Below are 15,969 nucleotides of genomic sequence, written 5' to 3' on the forward strand. Positions count from 1 at the left end.
GGTAATGTGGGATAGCCCAAATCAACACCCACGGGTCATCCAGGGGTCCGTGGTGCATGTTTACACACGGGACAGTCACGGTGCGCTGTTTTGCGGAGGTAGCGGCTCTACCTGTGACACCTGTTACCTGCAAACGTCCAGGTGATGTACAAAGGCTTGGCTTATATCTTATTACATCATACACAAATGAGCTATCTAACGTTGGTAGGTGTTGTTACTATAGACCTATATACGGATCTAGCCTTGACTTACTCGCGATTGTACGTAGCGGTCCGCCCTACTGATCGGCCCACTACTCGGGGAGGGGCATGTGTGTGCCCTTGGAAGCGAGAGGCTGTATAACACAGGCTAATATTACATGTAGATCTAATGCGACTACATGTCACTTGATGTTAGTTTAGTAAGTATGCGCAGCTGCTTCCACCAAGGCTCAACTAGAGTTCCACGGTCTCTTAGCTTGCTCACAATGATGTTATTCTTTACAACTGTTCTTCGATTGTTTATTCATAGTTTATAGCATATTTTGTTTTTAATGAGAACCTGATTTTCTTTATTTATATCAACTTTTGTTGGTTAACTTCCAAATGCTTCAAGTATGAAATTCACGTCATTGACCACTGTGGTTTTATAATACATTTTTTGTATATCAATATTTTGCATAATATATATTCATTTGCATGATTGATGAGGAAGGCCTATCATAGAATGCACCGTGTTTATAAAATCATATCATCAAGTACTTCTAATTCTGATTTTCATAGTTATAATAGAATCTTGACAATCATTGCTTAAGCTCTCTACATGTACCAAAAGTCATGTGATCCGTCCGCCCCTTCTTGACTTTTTCTCACTCAAAGTTTCAAACACAATCGGCTCCTTAAGTTCCAAAAATAAACTACCGTGGTCCAAACCTATGTCATTTCTTCACGAGCGCGAGAGCTATCAACATTTGAAAAATCATGACCACAGTATGTCTCAAAATCGGAAATCCTGTTGTAGTACCATAGAAAGTCGCTAGAGGCCCACAGCACAATCATATTTTTTGCCCAAACCTGCATACCAAATAAACACACAAACATATATTTTTTGAGCTCCTGTGCCGTCCTTGGTAGCATCACTAGATCTTGATAAGTTATGAACATTGTAGACCTCGCGGCGTTTAATGAGATAGTTTAGAAATGTAAATATCCGTAAACCAGATGAACAACTTGTCTGCGTTTCTAGGCCACCCTTAATTTAAGAAATCCCGAGTCCCGAAAGTTATATCAATACCATTAACTAGAAAATACCATACTATGTGCGTTACACCAGCCACGAAAGGGAAATATTACCCTGTTAAAAATGGCCCAGTCCCTTGGCCAATTACTGACCCCATGACTTTATTGACTTTGTTGATCTGAACCTATTTGGAGTTCTACTGAAATGAAGTTGAGTTACGTGAGTTTGATAACCTTTGGCACACATCGCGGTCTGAACAAGCATTCTAACCTAACCGTCTCAAGATGAAGTGTCACAGTAAGGGTCTGTTCTCGGCCGTCGCGGCGGCAGTCGGGTATACCGTGGCGGCGTTACTGTCCCGGCGGGTCGCGGAGGCAGGAGTCCCCGCCGTGCAGCTCGTCGCAGTGAACGAAATCTCGACGACTGTGGCGTTCGTCCCGCTGGCTCTCATTTTCTGGTACGTATTGCAGAACTCTGTCTTTAAACTCTCTCCCACAAGGCACGCGGCCACATTCGTCAAACAAGTTTCCTGGTGATAGTCAGGCAGTAGAGCTATAACAGAATCTACCGTCGAAAAGAATACACAGGCTTTTTTTTCGAAATCAGTGTCTTCGCTAGGACCGATACTGTACAGCTCGTTTCTCCACTACACAATCCGTCTGTTGTACAAATGCAGACTGCCCAGTTTTTGTATTTTACTTGCTCTGTGTGTGTATTTTTGTAAGATCAACGCAATTCAGGAGTAAAGTATATTGTATATGCGTATTTGTACCATTTTGATTGAAATGGCTGGAGATTATAAGAGACTTTCGTTGCAAGAAGCCTCATTTTTACTGCTGTCCACACGTCAACACGTGCAAACCCATCTTTTGACGAATGTATCCGGGTCATCAATACTAACCTAGTGATATCGGGAGAGAAATTCGTTTTCTGTACTACGACATAGTGACCATTATTACAGGCCTTTCCCTACCACTGCTACTATACGCGTCGTTGTTGTTGTGACGCGACTCCTTTCCAGAGGAGCGATCGTCGCCCAATTTAGATTGACCTCCACGGGAAGAGTTCAGTAATGTCTGTGCGAGGCAGGCATCTGTCTGTACATACACTGTAGCGTAACTATAGTTTCATACTTACGAGTAAAATCTTTGAGGTGATTCAGAGAGAAGGCATACATATAGGTTAGCCTACCCTTAATTGGCCTTGAAAGTTGGTGCTGAAATTATTCATTAACGCCCACTGGTTCTACGTAAATATTATTGGCACCTTGCCCACTGTCGATGGCCTTTGGCCGAACTTGTTGGTCGCCAGGAGTTAGGTTAGCTAAGGTCAGCATCGCCAGAAAGTCTAGCGTATTTTTTTTCGCATGGTATATTTTACCCTGTTAGGTTGAACGAGGCTCGGTGTCTGGCAGAATCGACCGGTCCCTAAAAACCGCGCAGTGATCGACAGGACACCTGCCGTGCTCCGGACGAAAATGTCCCTGACACAGAAAGTCTAGCGTATTTTTTTCGCATTGTATATTTTAACCTGTTACTAGTGTAAGGTTGAACAAGGCTCGGTGACCAGCAAACATCGAAGGGTCTCTAAAAACCGCGCAGTGATCGACAGGGCACCTGCTGTACTACGGACAAAAATGTCCTTGACACTGTTTTACGTACTACACCCCAGACTTGATGTGTGTTTAGTTTATTAGATTGCATACGTGCGCTAGTGACAGAATTAGTTCAGCTGAGCGTCAACACCATTCATCCTTTTTATTACACGACTAGGCATGGTTACTAAAGCTGGTCACTGGCATCTACCTTCAACTTCATGTATGTTTAGTTCAGTGAATTATATACGTGCTCAAGTACAAAGTTAGTTCAGCTGCATGAGCGTAAACACAATTCAGTCTACGTGCTACGTGTTCAGACATGGCTAATTACTAAATTAAAGCTGGTCACGGGCTTTGGCCTGTACTTTCAAAATTCACCTCAAGGAGTTTAGCAAAGAGTTGAGTCCATTGTTGCATCATTTTTAGAAAGTAGCAAGGTCCTAGACAAAATACAAATTAATATTATTGCTAATTTATAATTTTAGAGATAATTTTAGAGATCTGATTCTTCGCGTTCGATTCGTCCTTCTCGATGGTCAGCCGTCAGCAGCCAATCACGTTGCCACCTGCGGTCAAGAGACAGCGTGATTGGCTGATAACTTTCCCTCCGAGAACAGGAGGGAGAGTTTTTGATTGGCTGACGTCAGATCAGCGCTAACCAACCGGAAGGATGGATCAGGCCTGCTTGACCATTCGGCGGCGGGCGTAACATGAGAGGATACGTACACTTATAATCGCATGTTGTTGGTTTTCCTTTTGGCACATTTTCTTATATATTGCTGGGCTTGAATGTTTGATTGTACTTTTCTAGCTACAGAGATGGTAGCTGTGCACATGACGGTCCCTGGCACATGTACAGCTGGCAAACTTTGGCCCAGCTGTTGTCATGTGGGCTGATCCGGGTTCTGTGTACGAGCTCTGTGCTCGTCTCCGCTCTGCTCATCCCACCAGGTAAGACCACCAGCTATCTCCTCACATTTCTCTTAATTTGATCTTTAACATTCTAAAAGTTGTATAATCCTATTGTTTGTACTGTTCCCAAACATAACTTTCAGTATGGATCTAGATCTTGTATTTCAAGTAACAGAGCGTATATACCGTTGATTCTGGCTGCCAATCAAATGCAGTTTTTTGTAACCTAGGTAACACCTTCGCCATTGGTCGTGGAGCCATAAGCCCGATCGTGACGTCACTGGTCGCCTGGCGACTCATAAAGGAACCGCCCGGCCGCGTCGTGCTGGTGGGCGTGGTCATCAGGATCGCTGCCATTGGTCTAATCGTTGCCGGTAAGAGAGCATACAGGCTAGACAAACAGTCATCGTGGTTCATAATTTCCTAGTAGTGTTTGTTTGAGATTCGAGGATCTTTTCTTCACGAACAGATTGCATACATGTAGATTTGATAGTGTCGGAACTGCGGAAGTTATGTTACAGAACGGAAGTATTTATTTAGGTGACTGAGTTGTGTGTTTGTGTATATGTTTGCAACTCGTGGATGGGGGAGATTGACAGGCAGAATGACGAAGATCGAAGATCTCAGAATCTGGCCACGAGCCAGCAAGAATTAGGGATTGACATGGGGGGAATTCAGGAAGTCCAGGATTGCATACTTCCTGGAAGTCTGAAATCTCATATATTTCCTCTTTTTCTTTTATACAGGCGGCGTCCCTGGAGATAGGAACAACGACAACGACAAAAGCGTGCTCTTCAATCCTGTGAACATCACACAGACAAATGGCCACTCCCTCATATTTTCACAATTAAACAACGCGACGTCGAATTCCCAGTCTAACACAACCTTCCCTGTCTACTACGATGCCTACAATAATTCGACAAACACAACAGCTATGACTCCAGCAAGTCAAGAAACATCCTACCTCGTTGGGAACGTCCTAGCCTTCGTAGGACCGATTGGATTTTGCTTTGTCAACGTCATGTACAGGTCTTTGTTACAGAGGCTGCCCCGACCAACCTGTTTAGCGTTTACAGAAGGGATAGGGTCTGTATTTCTTGTACCTATCATGTACGCCTTGGTCACTCCAAAGTGGGAACTGGAGTACAACATAGCACTGTACCTTGCAGGACAAGGGTTAGTATATGTGTCGTCAGCTTACTGCTTGTGTATAAGCTTACTTGAGGAGAAGGCCATAGTGGTCGAGATGTTACAAGGAGTGACTATTGCTCTGGCCTTTCTGCTACAGTACCTGATCTTTGACATCAAGCCTTCAGTACTGGAGCTTATAGGGGCGTGCATGATTGTATTTACCATCGTATTAGTGTCAGTGGTGACGTGGAGGAAGGCAATGAGAAAAGAAAGACTAAAAAAAGAACTTAAGTTTGACAGTTTAGAAGAGAATAGTGAAGTCCAAGAGGATGCTGCAAAACAAATGTTGAACGGGAAGGATGTGGTTTCTCGCCATAGTAGTGTAGAAAGAGAGACATATGTGTAATGCCACATTGGTGTAGATTTGTATAAGCACGATATTTCATTACTTTTCAGTAGGTGGTGGGTATTGGTGTGTACGTAGTCCTTTGTAAAAGAAAGTACATGAACGAACGAATTATATACCTTTAATCATATACCTATAGGGACCTCATTTTCTTTTATCCCAAGCATATATCCATAACTACAAATGTATGTGTACTTGGGACTTCAAACAGTAAATAAACAATAAATATGAAAAATGCCGATGGTCACTCGTAATTAATGGATAAACACTAAATTACTGTTAGATAATATTTGACAATTAAGCATGTGATTTGCATAATGAAGGGAAATTGTTGTTTCAATAATAAATGGGAAAAGCTATACAAAGATTGCCTGATCCTTCATTGTCGCACGAACCCTCCTGTCAAACAAACCTAGAAGTGTACATAAAAAAACTACAGACAACTGATAAGTCATTCTCCTAACGTCAGTTTTGATCTTAAAGTAGAATATATGAATTAATGTGTCGTTAATATTCTCAATAGTTTACATCATCGTCGTCTGGGACAGACAAGTCAGTTTTTTTGCTTGTCCGTTGCACATTCAAGGCAAATATTTTATGAAATCTGAATGTGATTTTGCTGGCTGAAAAAAATAGTGCCAAAATGCAATGAGTATGGTGATATTTTGACTAAATATTGAAGTCGAATGTTAACTTACTTGGGAAGGATTGTTACAGTAGTAGATCTGTATATATTGTTCAACCACTACTTTACAGGCACGCGGCGCAGCGGAGGCTTACGTTACAACGATCGAAGTACCATCGCATCTGCAGCGTGTGAAGTACCGATGTCGCGGTGGGACGATGAGACGTTTGCCACCTGGCACCCGCGGGACGTCCGGCGTCTCATCCGGACAGGGGAGCTGCGGGGAAGGTCGACGTCGGGAATGTGTTCTGGTGAGGGCTCTTTTGTCAAGCTCTACTCATTGCGTTTCGAAAGGCCATCTAGACTTTATTTATCACCTATCTGGCTAATATTAAAGATATTATACCGTAGCTATATTTTCTATGTCTTTTACCCAACATTGTAAGGTTTAGGCAGACGTCGGCTTTGGTACATAGTTCTACGTGTTTGAGGTTTTGTTTATACCAAGGATTTAATTTATTGGTCCTTCTAAGGGGAAGGCAAAGACGTTTAAAAACCTCCACTAACAAGCGGAAAACTGTCCCTGTTTATCTTTCAACTAGCCATGCTATCTCTCAGTTCAGCGGCGTGGTTGAAAATCGTGCAAATTTGTCTAAAATCGCATCAACGATAAAACTTCATCACCGATATGTATTGCCGTTTTCACAGGGTACGCCCAGGCCAATATAACCATTTTGCCTAAGTCCCTGGCTGACGACTTCGAGGCCTTTTGTTCGCTGAACCCGGGAGCCTTTCCACTGCTGTACCGGTCTGAACCTGGCGAGTTGACCGCTCCGCCGCTAGCGGAGGAATCTGACATCAGGTGAGATGAAATACATGTAGTAGCTCAGAGTCATTCCTGTACATGTTTAACAGGTGTCCGCTTCGATCGTACCGTATTTGTACGTCACGCACGTGTTAGAAGCAAACCTAACATCAAGATAATTTCGCATCTTTCCGCAAACTTTTTGCCTCTTCCAGGTTTTGAAAGCGGGTGGAAAGTGCGGCAAATGTACTCCTTATTCTGAGGTCACCAAACCTGGTTACAGCCGGGAAGTCTTATGGAACGAAAAGTATGATATAAAAGACAACAAAGCACAAAAAAAAGTTTTAAAAATTGATAATAGTAACTATTTGCGTTTCTTATTGGTATAAATTGTTGATTTTTCGTTTATCAAAACAGCCCGGTCGGGCCCCGGTTTGGAAATATTAGCGGACCCACTACCCTTGCATATCTGTCTATTTGGTCAATTTCTACTCTTTCCAGCCGCTTCCGAAGCCTGGTAAATCGGACACTATCATTCCACAAGTTGAACGATGTTTATCCGAATGTTACGCTTCATGTCGTGACAGAACGGACGGTGTGTACAGTGTGTGTAAGAACGGCAGACTTCTCCCCGAGTCGGGCTCCCTGCTGCCCTACACGGACCAGCTGAAGGACATGGTGACCTTCTACACCGGCTGCAGCTTCTCGTTCGAAGGGGCATTTCTAGAGGCGGGTGTTCCCATACGGAACGTGGAGCAAAGACGGGATGTCGGCATATTTAGGGTATTTCTGCTTACCATTTCTGCTTAACATATACGCATAAGATAATGGCATTTAGTCTACAGCAAATAAGTAAATAAAACTAAGTAAAGCAGAGACGCTTTTGGTATCAAAGTGATAAAATTCAAATTCATTTTCTTGCACTGAAATTTGCTTTCATTCTTCACAATATGAATGAGGATATATATTATGTTTGCAAAAATCCAGCAGAGGTGACCGAAGAATAAAGTGATAGAGTGCATCTGTACGGATAATTCTGGATCGTAAAAATGTTCCCTTTTTTCAGACGAGTATTCGCTGCCAGCCTTTCAGCTCATTTGACTGTGAAGTTGTGGTGACCATGAGGTACATACCAGAGGACAAATTAGAAACTGCCTTCCGGGTAACACACTGGACGCCCACTTCACACGGGGCGCCCATCCACATTGGAGACCCAGGTATAAATCTAACATGTAAAACTAGAAAGGTAACATTTGCAAAGCAAATGCATACTGTTTACCTTTGCATATGGCCTGCTCTATTAATTCTTACTCAAATACATTCACATACATGGTGACAGGAGTCTAAATCCCTCCTACTATAAGATTGCAACATTATGTAATCCAACACTAGTTACCATGGTGAGAGACAGTCTGGTTCAGTCAGGTCAGAGGCCACTGTTTGGAGAGGAAGAAGAAGAGGAAACAGAGCAAAAACAATATGTTTCCTTCGATAAACATAATTCTACTTTTAATTGGATGTAACTTGCGACTTGATAGAATTTTAAGTATCTAAAAATAGAGTCGTCGGTATCTAAAAATGACATCTGTATTTGTAATTTACTAGTGTTGTCGTTCCAGCCATGATAGGTATAAGTGACGTAGAGAACGTTGACTGGGGTGATGTTGTGAAGGCCACACCAGGAGACGTGCCTGTGTTCTGGCCATGTGGAGTCACCATGGAGCCGGCTGTCATGTCCGCTGGTAAGTTTGGTTTAAATCCTGCAACATCCTGCACTAGATTGTACAAGGTTTACAACGACATTGACAACTGCTCTAACAATCTGCATCTCCCAACAGCTCCGTCTATCGGTTTCTTCACGCATGGCACAAAGGGCTGCCTGTTCCTCTGTGACATCAAGACGACCTTTGTCAAGGACACAAACATGGCCGACACCCCTAGCCTTGTGCAGATATCCCAGGATCCTCTGTTTTACAGCGTGACATCAGAAAAGGCCGTTAGCCGCGTCCGCGAGCTGGAGAGGATTGTACTGCCGCCCAGGGAGGCACAGAATGGGTGCTTGTCGGACACACACGACGAAGGCGCGTTGTTAAAGTCGTCCCTGTCTCTGTCCCATGCGTCCTCAGTCGCCGTGGTGGTTGCAACATACCCTGAACAAGGTGGGCAAACGCTGCGTCCGATTCTTCTTGTCACCATGTTGTTTCCACAAAAAAAGAAGAAGAAAAAACTATACTATTGTTATGTTTTTATTTCCTATTCATATGGTCATTTTTTGTGTCATACTTCTTTTTTAAATTTCCAGAATCCATTCCACAAGAACGTTGTGAGCGGCTCCAGGGCGCTGTGGCCGTAACCGCCATGTTGCAAGCGTTAGGGAAGGAAGTTACTGTGGTGACCGACGAGAACAGCACCAAACTGGTGGATACAATCGCGAGAGAACTCGTGCGTGTGGGTGAGTAATGATGATAATAGAATGTCTAGAAAATCGACATAGAGCTATCTACTGTCAAGAGATTTCTGCAAAATATCAAAATAAAGACTAAAGGATTTTACCCACAAGAAAAAAAAGTTACGAAGGAATAACACTGCATCGAACTTTTGACACAACAGTTTTCCTATTCTCCAGGATATTTGAAGAAAGCCTTCACCGTTCTACCCTACCCAAAATGCGACATTCCAAGTACTGATAAGAGCACGGGAGAAAACGGTCCGACAAACCTCAAGTTCGACCATCTGGTGAGGATCGGAGAATCTGCTCAGGAAGACCGGAGCTTGGACCAACTGTTTCCTGTCAAACTGCCGCGGATCAAAACGACTGGTAAACGTTTTCAAAACATATGCTCTGAAATTTTTACGACGCAAATGTTTCTGTGACAGGAAAATATTCTTTTTTTAATGATATATGCCTCTTCTATGTTATTTCTGTGCATGATCTTCCTTTTATGTCCAATTTGTCCTTTATTAGGTCTTAGTACCGATGGTAGTGATACGTGGATCTCGACAGACTATACCATTAGGGCGGGGGTGTCCAGCTGGGGTGTGTGGGCCCTTTCCATGGCGCTGTTCGTCCTGAATGCCTGCCCAATCCACGACCGCTACCTCAGGAGAAGCGTCGGCACGGCTAGGGATATGACGGACGCTGTAGCAGCAGCTATCTCATTGGAAAGGGTACGTGTGTATACGATATAAAATCATAGTGTTCTTGGACGCCAAACGTTTGTAGTATACACCATTGCAATGTCTTTCCATAGTAAACGGTTTCTAGCTATCACGTTTCTAGGAATCCGCGATGTTTTACTATGCAGTAGTTGGCTAAGACAAGCATTCGTTTATTGCAGGAACAGCTGGCTCTGTCCGTGGTGCTGAAACAGACCAACAACATGGAGAGGTCGGGCGAGCTGCAGTTCTCGGCTGAGCAGAAAGGGGTCATTACTGCAATGAGAAATTTGGCTGTGCCAAACTAGCTCAACACTGACATCCCACGATAGCGCAGCAGTCCACGGACTGGAAGATGTCAACTTCTATTACAGGAATGGTGGTGGAAGGTGAAGAGTATAGGAAAGAAGTTGTCACAAGAAGCAATACGATACCACAATTTGAACCTTGAACGGGGACATCAGAGATGTCATTACGGGAGACAATTTAGTACAGAGAGACGAAAAGAAAGAAATAACGTTATATCCATATTAAGCAAACAATAGAACCCACAAATGTTGACCTATTTTTGTATGATTTAGTGAATGCAGGAGGCACATAAATGTAGGATAAAGAAGACATCTTGACTGTTGTCTTTCCGTGACCCTTTATTGCCACAATGTACTACCGCCACTGCTTACAAGATACGTCAATTTACAATATACATGTATTACCACATGGAATGTAAAGGGTTTTTATACTAAGAATCTAAGTTGTCTTTGGTGCTGACTGACTATCACTTAAAACACATCATCTTGGTGTTGTATTGTACTGAAAAAAAATCTGCACTTAAACATCCATGTACATGTACCAGGTGCCTCCATGGCAGTCTGTAATGTGCATTAAGTCAGCACATTGGTGATTGGTCATTACCTACTACTGGCCAATCTCTACCTGTCCTTAATGGTGATTGGTTATAATCTGAACAGTTGTACTCCACACTGGTTGGGCATAATAAAAAATCTTGAGCCTTATTTGGGCATTATTAAATCAAATTTGCCATTGGGAATGCTACAAAGACATACCAAAGGTGAAAGAGTGCAACAATTACATTTTGTGGACTCTTTTTGCAGTGACAGTTATATCACTGTTTTACAGAAAATCTTTGAATATCATAGATATTTCTTCTGTCAGATGAAATGTAACGTTATTGTGTACATCAACAAACATGTATCATAGACATATGCATAATGACATACATCATTCCATGATGAAAACATGCAGTCATAACCAAAAACAAAAGTACAATACATTGTGTTGTAGTAAAGTATGACTAATTGTACTAATAACAAGATGTCTTTGATAATCTTTATGTCTTTTGCTCCTGCATAACATTTCTATCGAAAAGAAATATTGCATTCTTCAATTTTTGGAACTGAACCCTACTTAATAAGGCATGTTCCTCAATAAAGAACTGAATAGGTTGAAAACAAGTGTCATGAACATTTTAACCTGCTTTTATTTCAGTTACTAAGTACTTCTACTAAAGTGAAAAACTCGTAAGTAAAAAGCTTGTCAGTATGACTCAGATCCCATGTGTGACTGAACACAACTTACACATACAGCTCAATTCCATTTTTTCATAAACAACTGCACAAGAAATATTATACATAGTGTTTTACTGCAATGAATGTTTATATCATACCAACATTAACACTATTGGTATTAACATCTAAATTATGAGGGACAAGTTATACAAGTTGACCAGGCTCAGAGCCAATGAGCTACGTTGGTGTCACATAAAACAAAAGAAAAACACAGTAAGCATCATAAATTTGAGAACTATTCCTTCATACTGTAGGTTATTATTACATCTCCTCTAACTCTCCAATCAGTACCATCATGTACACCCCCACTAGCAGTGCAGCAATCTCCTTGAAGGATTGCCAGATACTGGAGCAGCCCTCCAACAGTTCTGGAATGACTGACACTGTGGCAATGTAGATGAACCCCCCTGCCGTGAATGGTAGGATCCAGGTGGTTGCTGTAACGCCACCTCCGCCTGCTAGGAGGCCAAACACAGTCCCAGCCATGGCACCTGTGGCTGTGCTGAACTGGAGCAGCATTGCCTGTGTAGAAAAACAAAACAAACACACTATGACAAATGAACACGTACAAGTTTACTCTAGCCTACTTGTAGACAATATTGGTGGATGCCATCTGTGAAAAAATCTTTCACTGATAAATATGTGTAAACCTTCATAGCAAAACATGATATGGTAACTGTCTTAAACTTTATTATTATTATTATTATAATCTTATGACATAATGTGACCTTAGGCCACACCAATTTAATTTCTTGGTTAACGGATTCGCCGCTTCATTTTTTTCTGATTTGCAAATAAAAATAAAAGTTCAGAATCAACTTCAAAATGCTCATATTTTGCCCTGAACAGTTGAAAACAGTCCTTTTCTTACTACTTGTTACAGTCATACCACCTTTCAATGCAGTAGTATCATTAAAAGTTCAAAATTCATTGTTAAAATTTTGAACCAGCCTGGTGTGTTGACTTCATGGCTCCTATCGTACCATTTTGGCCCATAATAGGATGCCTAGGCCTGTTTTTATTTTTATTTTTTTTTTCGCCCGCCCGCTCCATTATTTTTCTAGAAAAATCCGTTAACCAAGAAATTAAATTGGTGTGGTTGAATCTAGAGATTCTGGGTTTGAATCCTTAATAGGTCCTAATGTTGTGCCATTGGGAAAGGCACTTAGCCCAACTTTGCTCACTCCATTCATTATTACTAATGTTACCTACCTCGGGAAATAAAACCAGTGGTTCTGTGAGAGCCACAACTTGAGCGAGTCTAGATCTACTGCTACTAATATGCTAGACCACAGTGTAGAACAATTTTTGTCTCTAACCTTCTTCTTGGAGCAGCCAGATTGCACGAGGATGGCGAAGTCCCCGATCTCGTGTGGCACCTCGTGTAGCAGGATGGTGAGGGTGGTGATGATCCCCAGGCTACGCCCCACCAGGAACGACGCCCCGATCGCCATCCCGTCCGTGAAGTTGTGCGAGAAGTCGGCCACCAGGTTCAGGTAGCCAGCAATCTTGATGTCCTGTACTTGTACTTCACCATCTGTGTGTGGATAATGAAACAGCCCAAGGTGAGTCAAAGTAGATAAAGATCAAAAGCCTTATTGAGTGGGCCGTCAATCTGCAGTGCCTTTCCCATGGACACAAAGTCTAGCTTCTGACAGGGATCAAACCCTAGCTAGCTTAGCCACTAGCTCATCAAAGTAAATTTGTATATTCTTATTCTAGCCTGAGGCTGAGTACCATCCGGCTTCTGTTCCACTACGTTACCGGTAGTGATTTTTTTCTAGCATAGCAGAGCAAAATCCAGATGGTACCCAGGTTATTGTTATTTCAAAACAATCAACATTAAAGCCAGCCATAAACACTCAGGCACACCTAGTTTACAACTAGTACTAGTAGTAGTACCCCGGTATGACGAGAATACCACTGCAATAACTGGTAATCATCTTTCCCCACAAGACTTTTAAATAATAAGTCACCTTCATCCTCCTCCTCCTTCTGGACATCTCCATCGATATCCTTCTCCTCCGACTTTTCCTCTTCTTTCTCCCCACTGCTTCTCCTTTTTCTCAGCTCAGTCTCTCCCTCCTCCTCCTTGTCATCAGTACTGCCCTCTTTCTCCTCTGCCTCTGGCTTCTCCTCCTCTTCTGGGCTTCCCTGCTCCTCTGGAGGTGCATTATGGGTATGCCCTGGTGCACCATGGGAATGTCCGTGCCCCCCCTTCACATAACGTACAAATTTCTCCACAATGAGGAATGCTAGGATCCCGGCTATTACCCATAAGCCTACACCTATGTCGTGAGAGTGGCCGTGATCACCACCATGAGAGTGACCGTGGCCGTGAGAATGACCATGGCCATGACCATGGTCCTCGTCCCCGTGGGTATGTGGTGACGTGGCATGAGGGATTAGATGGAGGAAGGCGTCTCCCAGCAGACCACCTGAGGCAAAACTCAGCAGGACCTGTCAACAACAACAACAGGGAAACCTTCTATAAACTTTTAATACTCTGAGTAGTCATTCAATCAGCGTTTACAACAAAATCTATGTTATCCTATACCCTCCAGCTTACAAATCATGACAGCCATTGATGATACAGGTGTAGCAGGCCAGACTGCAACCCTGTCCATAATATACCCTGGTACAGTTTGGGTATGGGACATTTTGGCCTGCTACACTGCAAGGATGGTCCGAAATGCATGTAACATCCGTGTCCATAATATCACCAGGGTCCATAATATTGCCACCTTGAGAAATAGTGTGCTTTAAGATATTTTTACTGCAACATACTTTTGGTATGCACTCCTGCACACCTCAAATGTACATACCTAGGGTATGTTGCAGTAAAAGTATCTTTAAGCACACTTTTTCTCAAGGTGGCGATATTATGTGGCCTCCAGTGGGATGAAGAGCAGGATGATGACTGGTGCAGCACTGATGAGGGCAGTCGCAGTCAGGGACGACAACCAGATAGTCATCTGTGGGAAAAACAGGCAACACATCGTTATACATATTTAAATATTTACATAACAATAAAAATTATAAAGACGTTAACTTTACCATCATAGACAATATGGAGAAGGGTCTTATTACCGGAGCAATCTTTCTTGATCTCAAGAAAGCTTTTGATACGGTAAGCCATAAGATCCTCCTGGCTAAGCTTAGAATGTTTGGGATACAAGACAAGGAATTGACATGGTTCTGTTCTTACCTCAAAGACAGATACCAGACTACTGTCATAAATGGAGTCCAGAGTGACTTCCTGGAAGTTACTGTGGGAGTACCCCAGGGCTCGGTTCTCGGGCCACTTTTGTTCATCATGTACCTTAATGACTTACCTGACTATATATTAAATGGACATGTTGTATTGTATGCAGATGATACTGCTCTCTTCTATGCGTCCAAGACAGTCACAGATGTAAACAATGCTCTCAATGCGGATCTTCGTAATATTGAGACATGGTTGGAAACAAATGAACTGACTCTCAATGTTAATAAATGCAAAGCCATGCTCTTTGGAACCACACGTAGGCTGCAGTCAGTTACAGAACAATTGTCAGTTATCCTTTCTGGCACCATTTTGGAAGTTGTTTCCAGTTATAAGTACCTTGGCGTTTGGCTTGACTCCAGCTTAACATGGCAAGTTCACATTGACAAGTTGTGTAATGCGGTCTCTTCCAGACTGGGAGTCATACGACGCCTCATCCCATGTCTGCCCCAACACACTCTTATAATGTTGTTTAACTGTATAGTCCTACCTAAAATAGACTACTGCGATGTGATATGGGGAAACTGTGGTAAATGCTTGTCTGACAAATTGCAAAAGTACCAGAACCGGGCAGCGAGAATTATCCTTCGTTTACGTTATACACATCATGTTGGCGATGGTGAGTTATCTACCCTAGGTTGGAAAACTTTATCATCCCGGAGAAACTTGCACCTGCTACAATCAATGTACAAGGCAGTCAACAATGAACTCCCAGATTACATAGATAACTTCCAGATGGCTTCTGAATCCCACAGATACCCCACCAGACACAGCCAGAACCTATCTTTGAAACTGCCGCTTGTTCGCCTTGAATGTGGAAAGCGCAAATTCTCCTACAGAGGCCCTGCCCTCTGGAACAGGCTGCCAACTGCTATTAAGACCTGTCCGTCCATGTCCATTTTTAAAATGAAATGTAAGAATTGGCCTGACCTCTGACCCCTCCATGCCAACATATAGGACTGGACAATGACAATGACTGGACTGGACAATGATGTATTTTTGTTATTATTACTATTTATTACTGTTATTGGTTAATTACTGTGTTTTCGTTATTATCATTGCCATTATAATTTATTTATTGTTTTCGTTATTATCATTATCATTGCCATTATAATTTATTTATTGTTTTCGTTATTATCATTATCATTGCCATTATAATTATTTATTGTATAATTTCTGTATGCTAATGTTGTTATTTGTATGTGATTGTTGTATTGTGCTGTGTGATACAGGGCCCCGTTGAAAAGCAGTGCCATCACTGAATTGGG

The 15,969-nt window shown here is 42.4% G+C and overlaps 3 protein-coding genes across 3 annotated transcripts in view; 2 read left to right on the top strand and 1 right to left on the bottom strand.

Annotated features, from left to right (window-relative positions):
* Positions 1 to 7: 7 nt before the first annotated feature.
* Positions 8 to 10,658, top strand: LOC109482494 (UPF0317 protein C14orf159 homolog, mitochondrial-like). The gene is made up of 11 exons (XM_019785218.1): positions 8 to 141; positions 6,021 to 6,200; positions 6,598 to 6,751; positions 7,282 to 7,477; positions 7,761 to 7,911; positions 8,314 to 8,436; positions 8,533 to 8,853; positions 8,997 to 9,146; positions 9,321 to 9,512; positions 9,660 to 9,862; positions 10,033 to 10,658. The coding sequence occupies exons 1-11, from the start codon at positions 57 to 59 to the stop codon at positions 10,156 to 10,158; spliced, it is 1,881 nt and encodes a 626-aa protein (XP_019640777.1). The 5' UTR covers positions 8 to 56; the 3' UTR covers positions 10,159 to 10,658.
* On the top strand, positions 1,390 to 5,582 carry LOC109482460. Its single transcript, XM_019785174.1, has 4 exons — positions 1,390 to 1,675; positions 3,627 to 3,766; positions 3,958 to 4,101; positions 4,474 to 5,582. Exons 1-4 carry the CDS (start codon positions 1,503 to 1,505, stop codon positions 5,262 to 5,264), a joined length of 1,248 nt encoding a protein of 415 aa, XP_019640733.1. The 5' UTR covers positions 1,390 to 1,502; the 3' UTR covers positions 5,265 to 5,582.
* Positions 10,659 to 10,783: 125 nt separating the features above from the next.
* LOC109482456 (protein catecholamines up-like) overlaps positions 10,784 to 15,969 on the bottom strand; it is a 6,126-nt gene continuing 940 nt past the window's right edge. The window contains exons 3-5 of the mRNA XM_019785164.1: positions 13,413 to 13,896; positions 12,756 to 12,973; positions 10,784 to 11,958 (exon numbers count right to left, since the gene is read on the bottom strand). Coding sequence (XP_019640723.1) covers positions 11,698 to 11,958; positions 12,756 to 12,973; positions 13,413 to 13,896 — 963 coding nt within the window. The 3' untranslated portion in view covers positions 10,784 to 11,697. The remainder of the gene's footprint in view (positions 11,959 to 12,755; positions 12,974 to 13,412; positions 13,897 to 15,969) is intronic.

Source organism: Branchiostoma belcheri, unplaced genomic scaffold, assembly GCF_001625305.1.
Source record: "Branchiostoma belcheri isolate BF01 breed outbred unplaced genomic scaffold, Haploidv18h27 scaffold6, whole genome shotgun sequence".
Taxonomy (NCBI): Eukaryota; Metazoa; Chordata; class Leptocardii; order Amphioxiformes; family Branchiostomatidae; genus Branchiostoma; species Branchiostoma belcheri.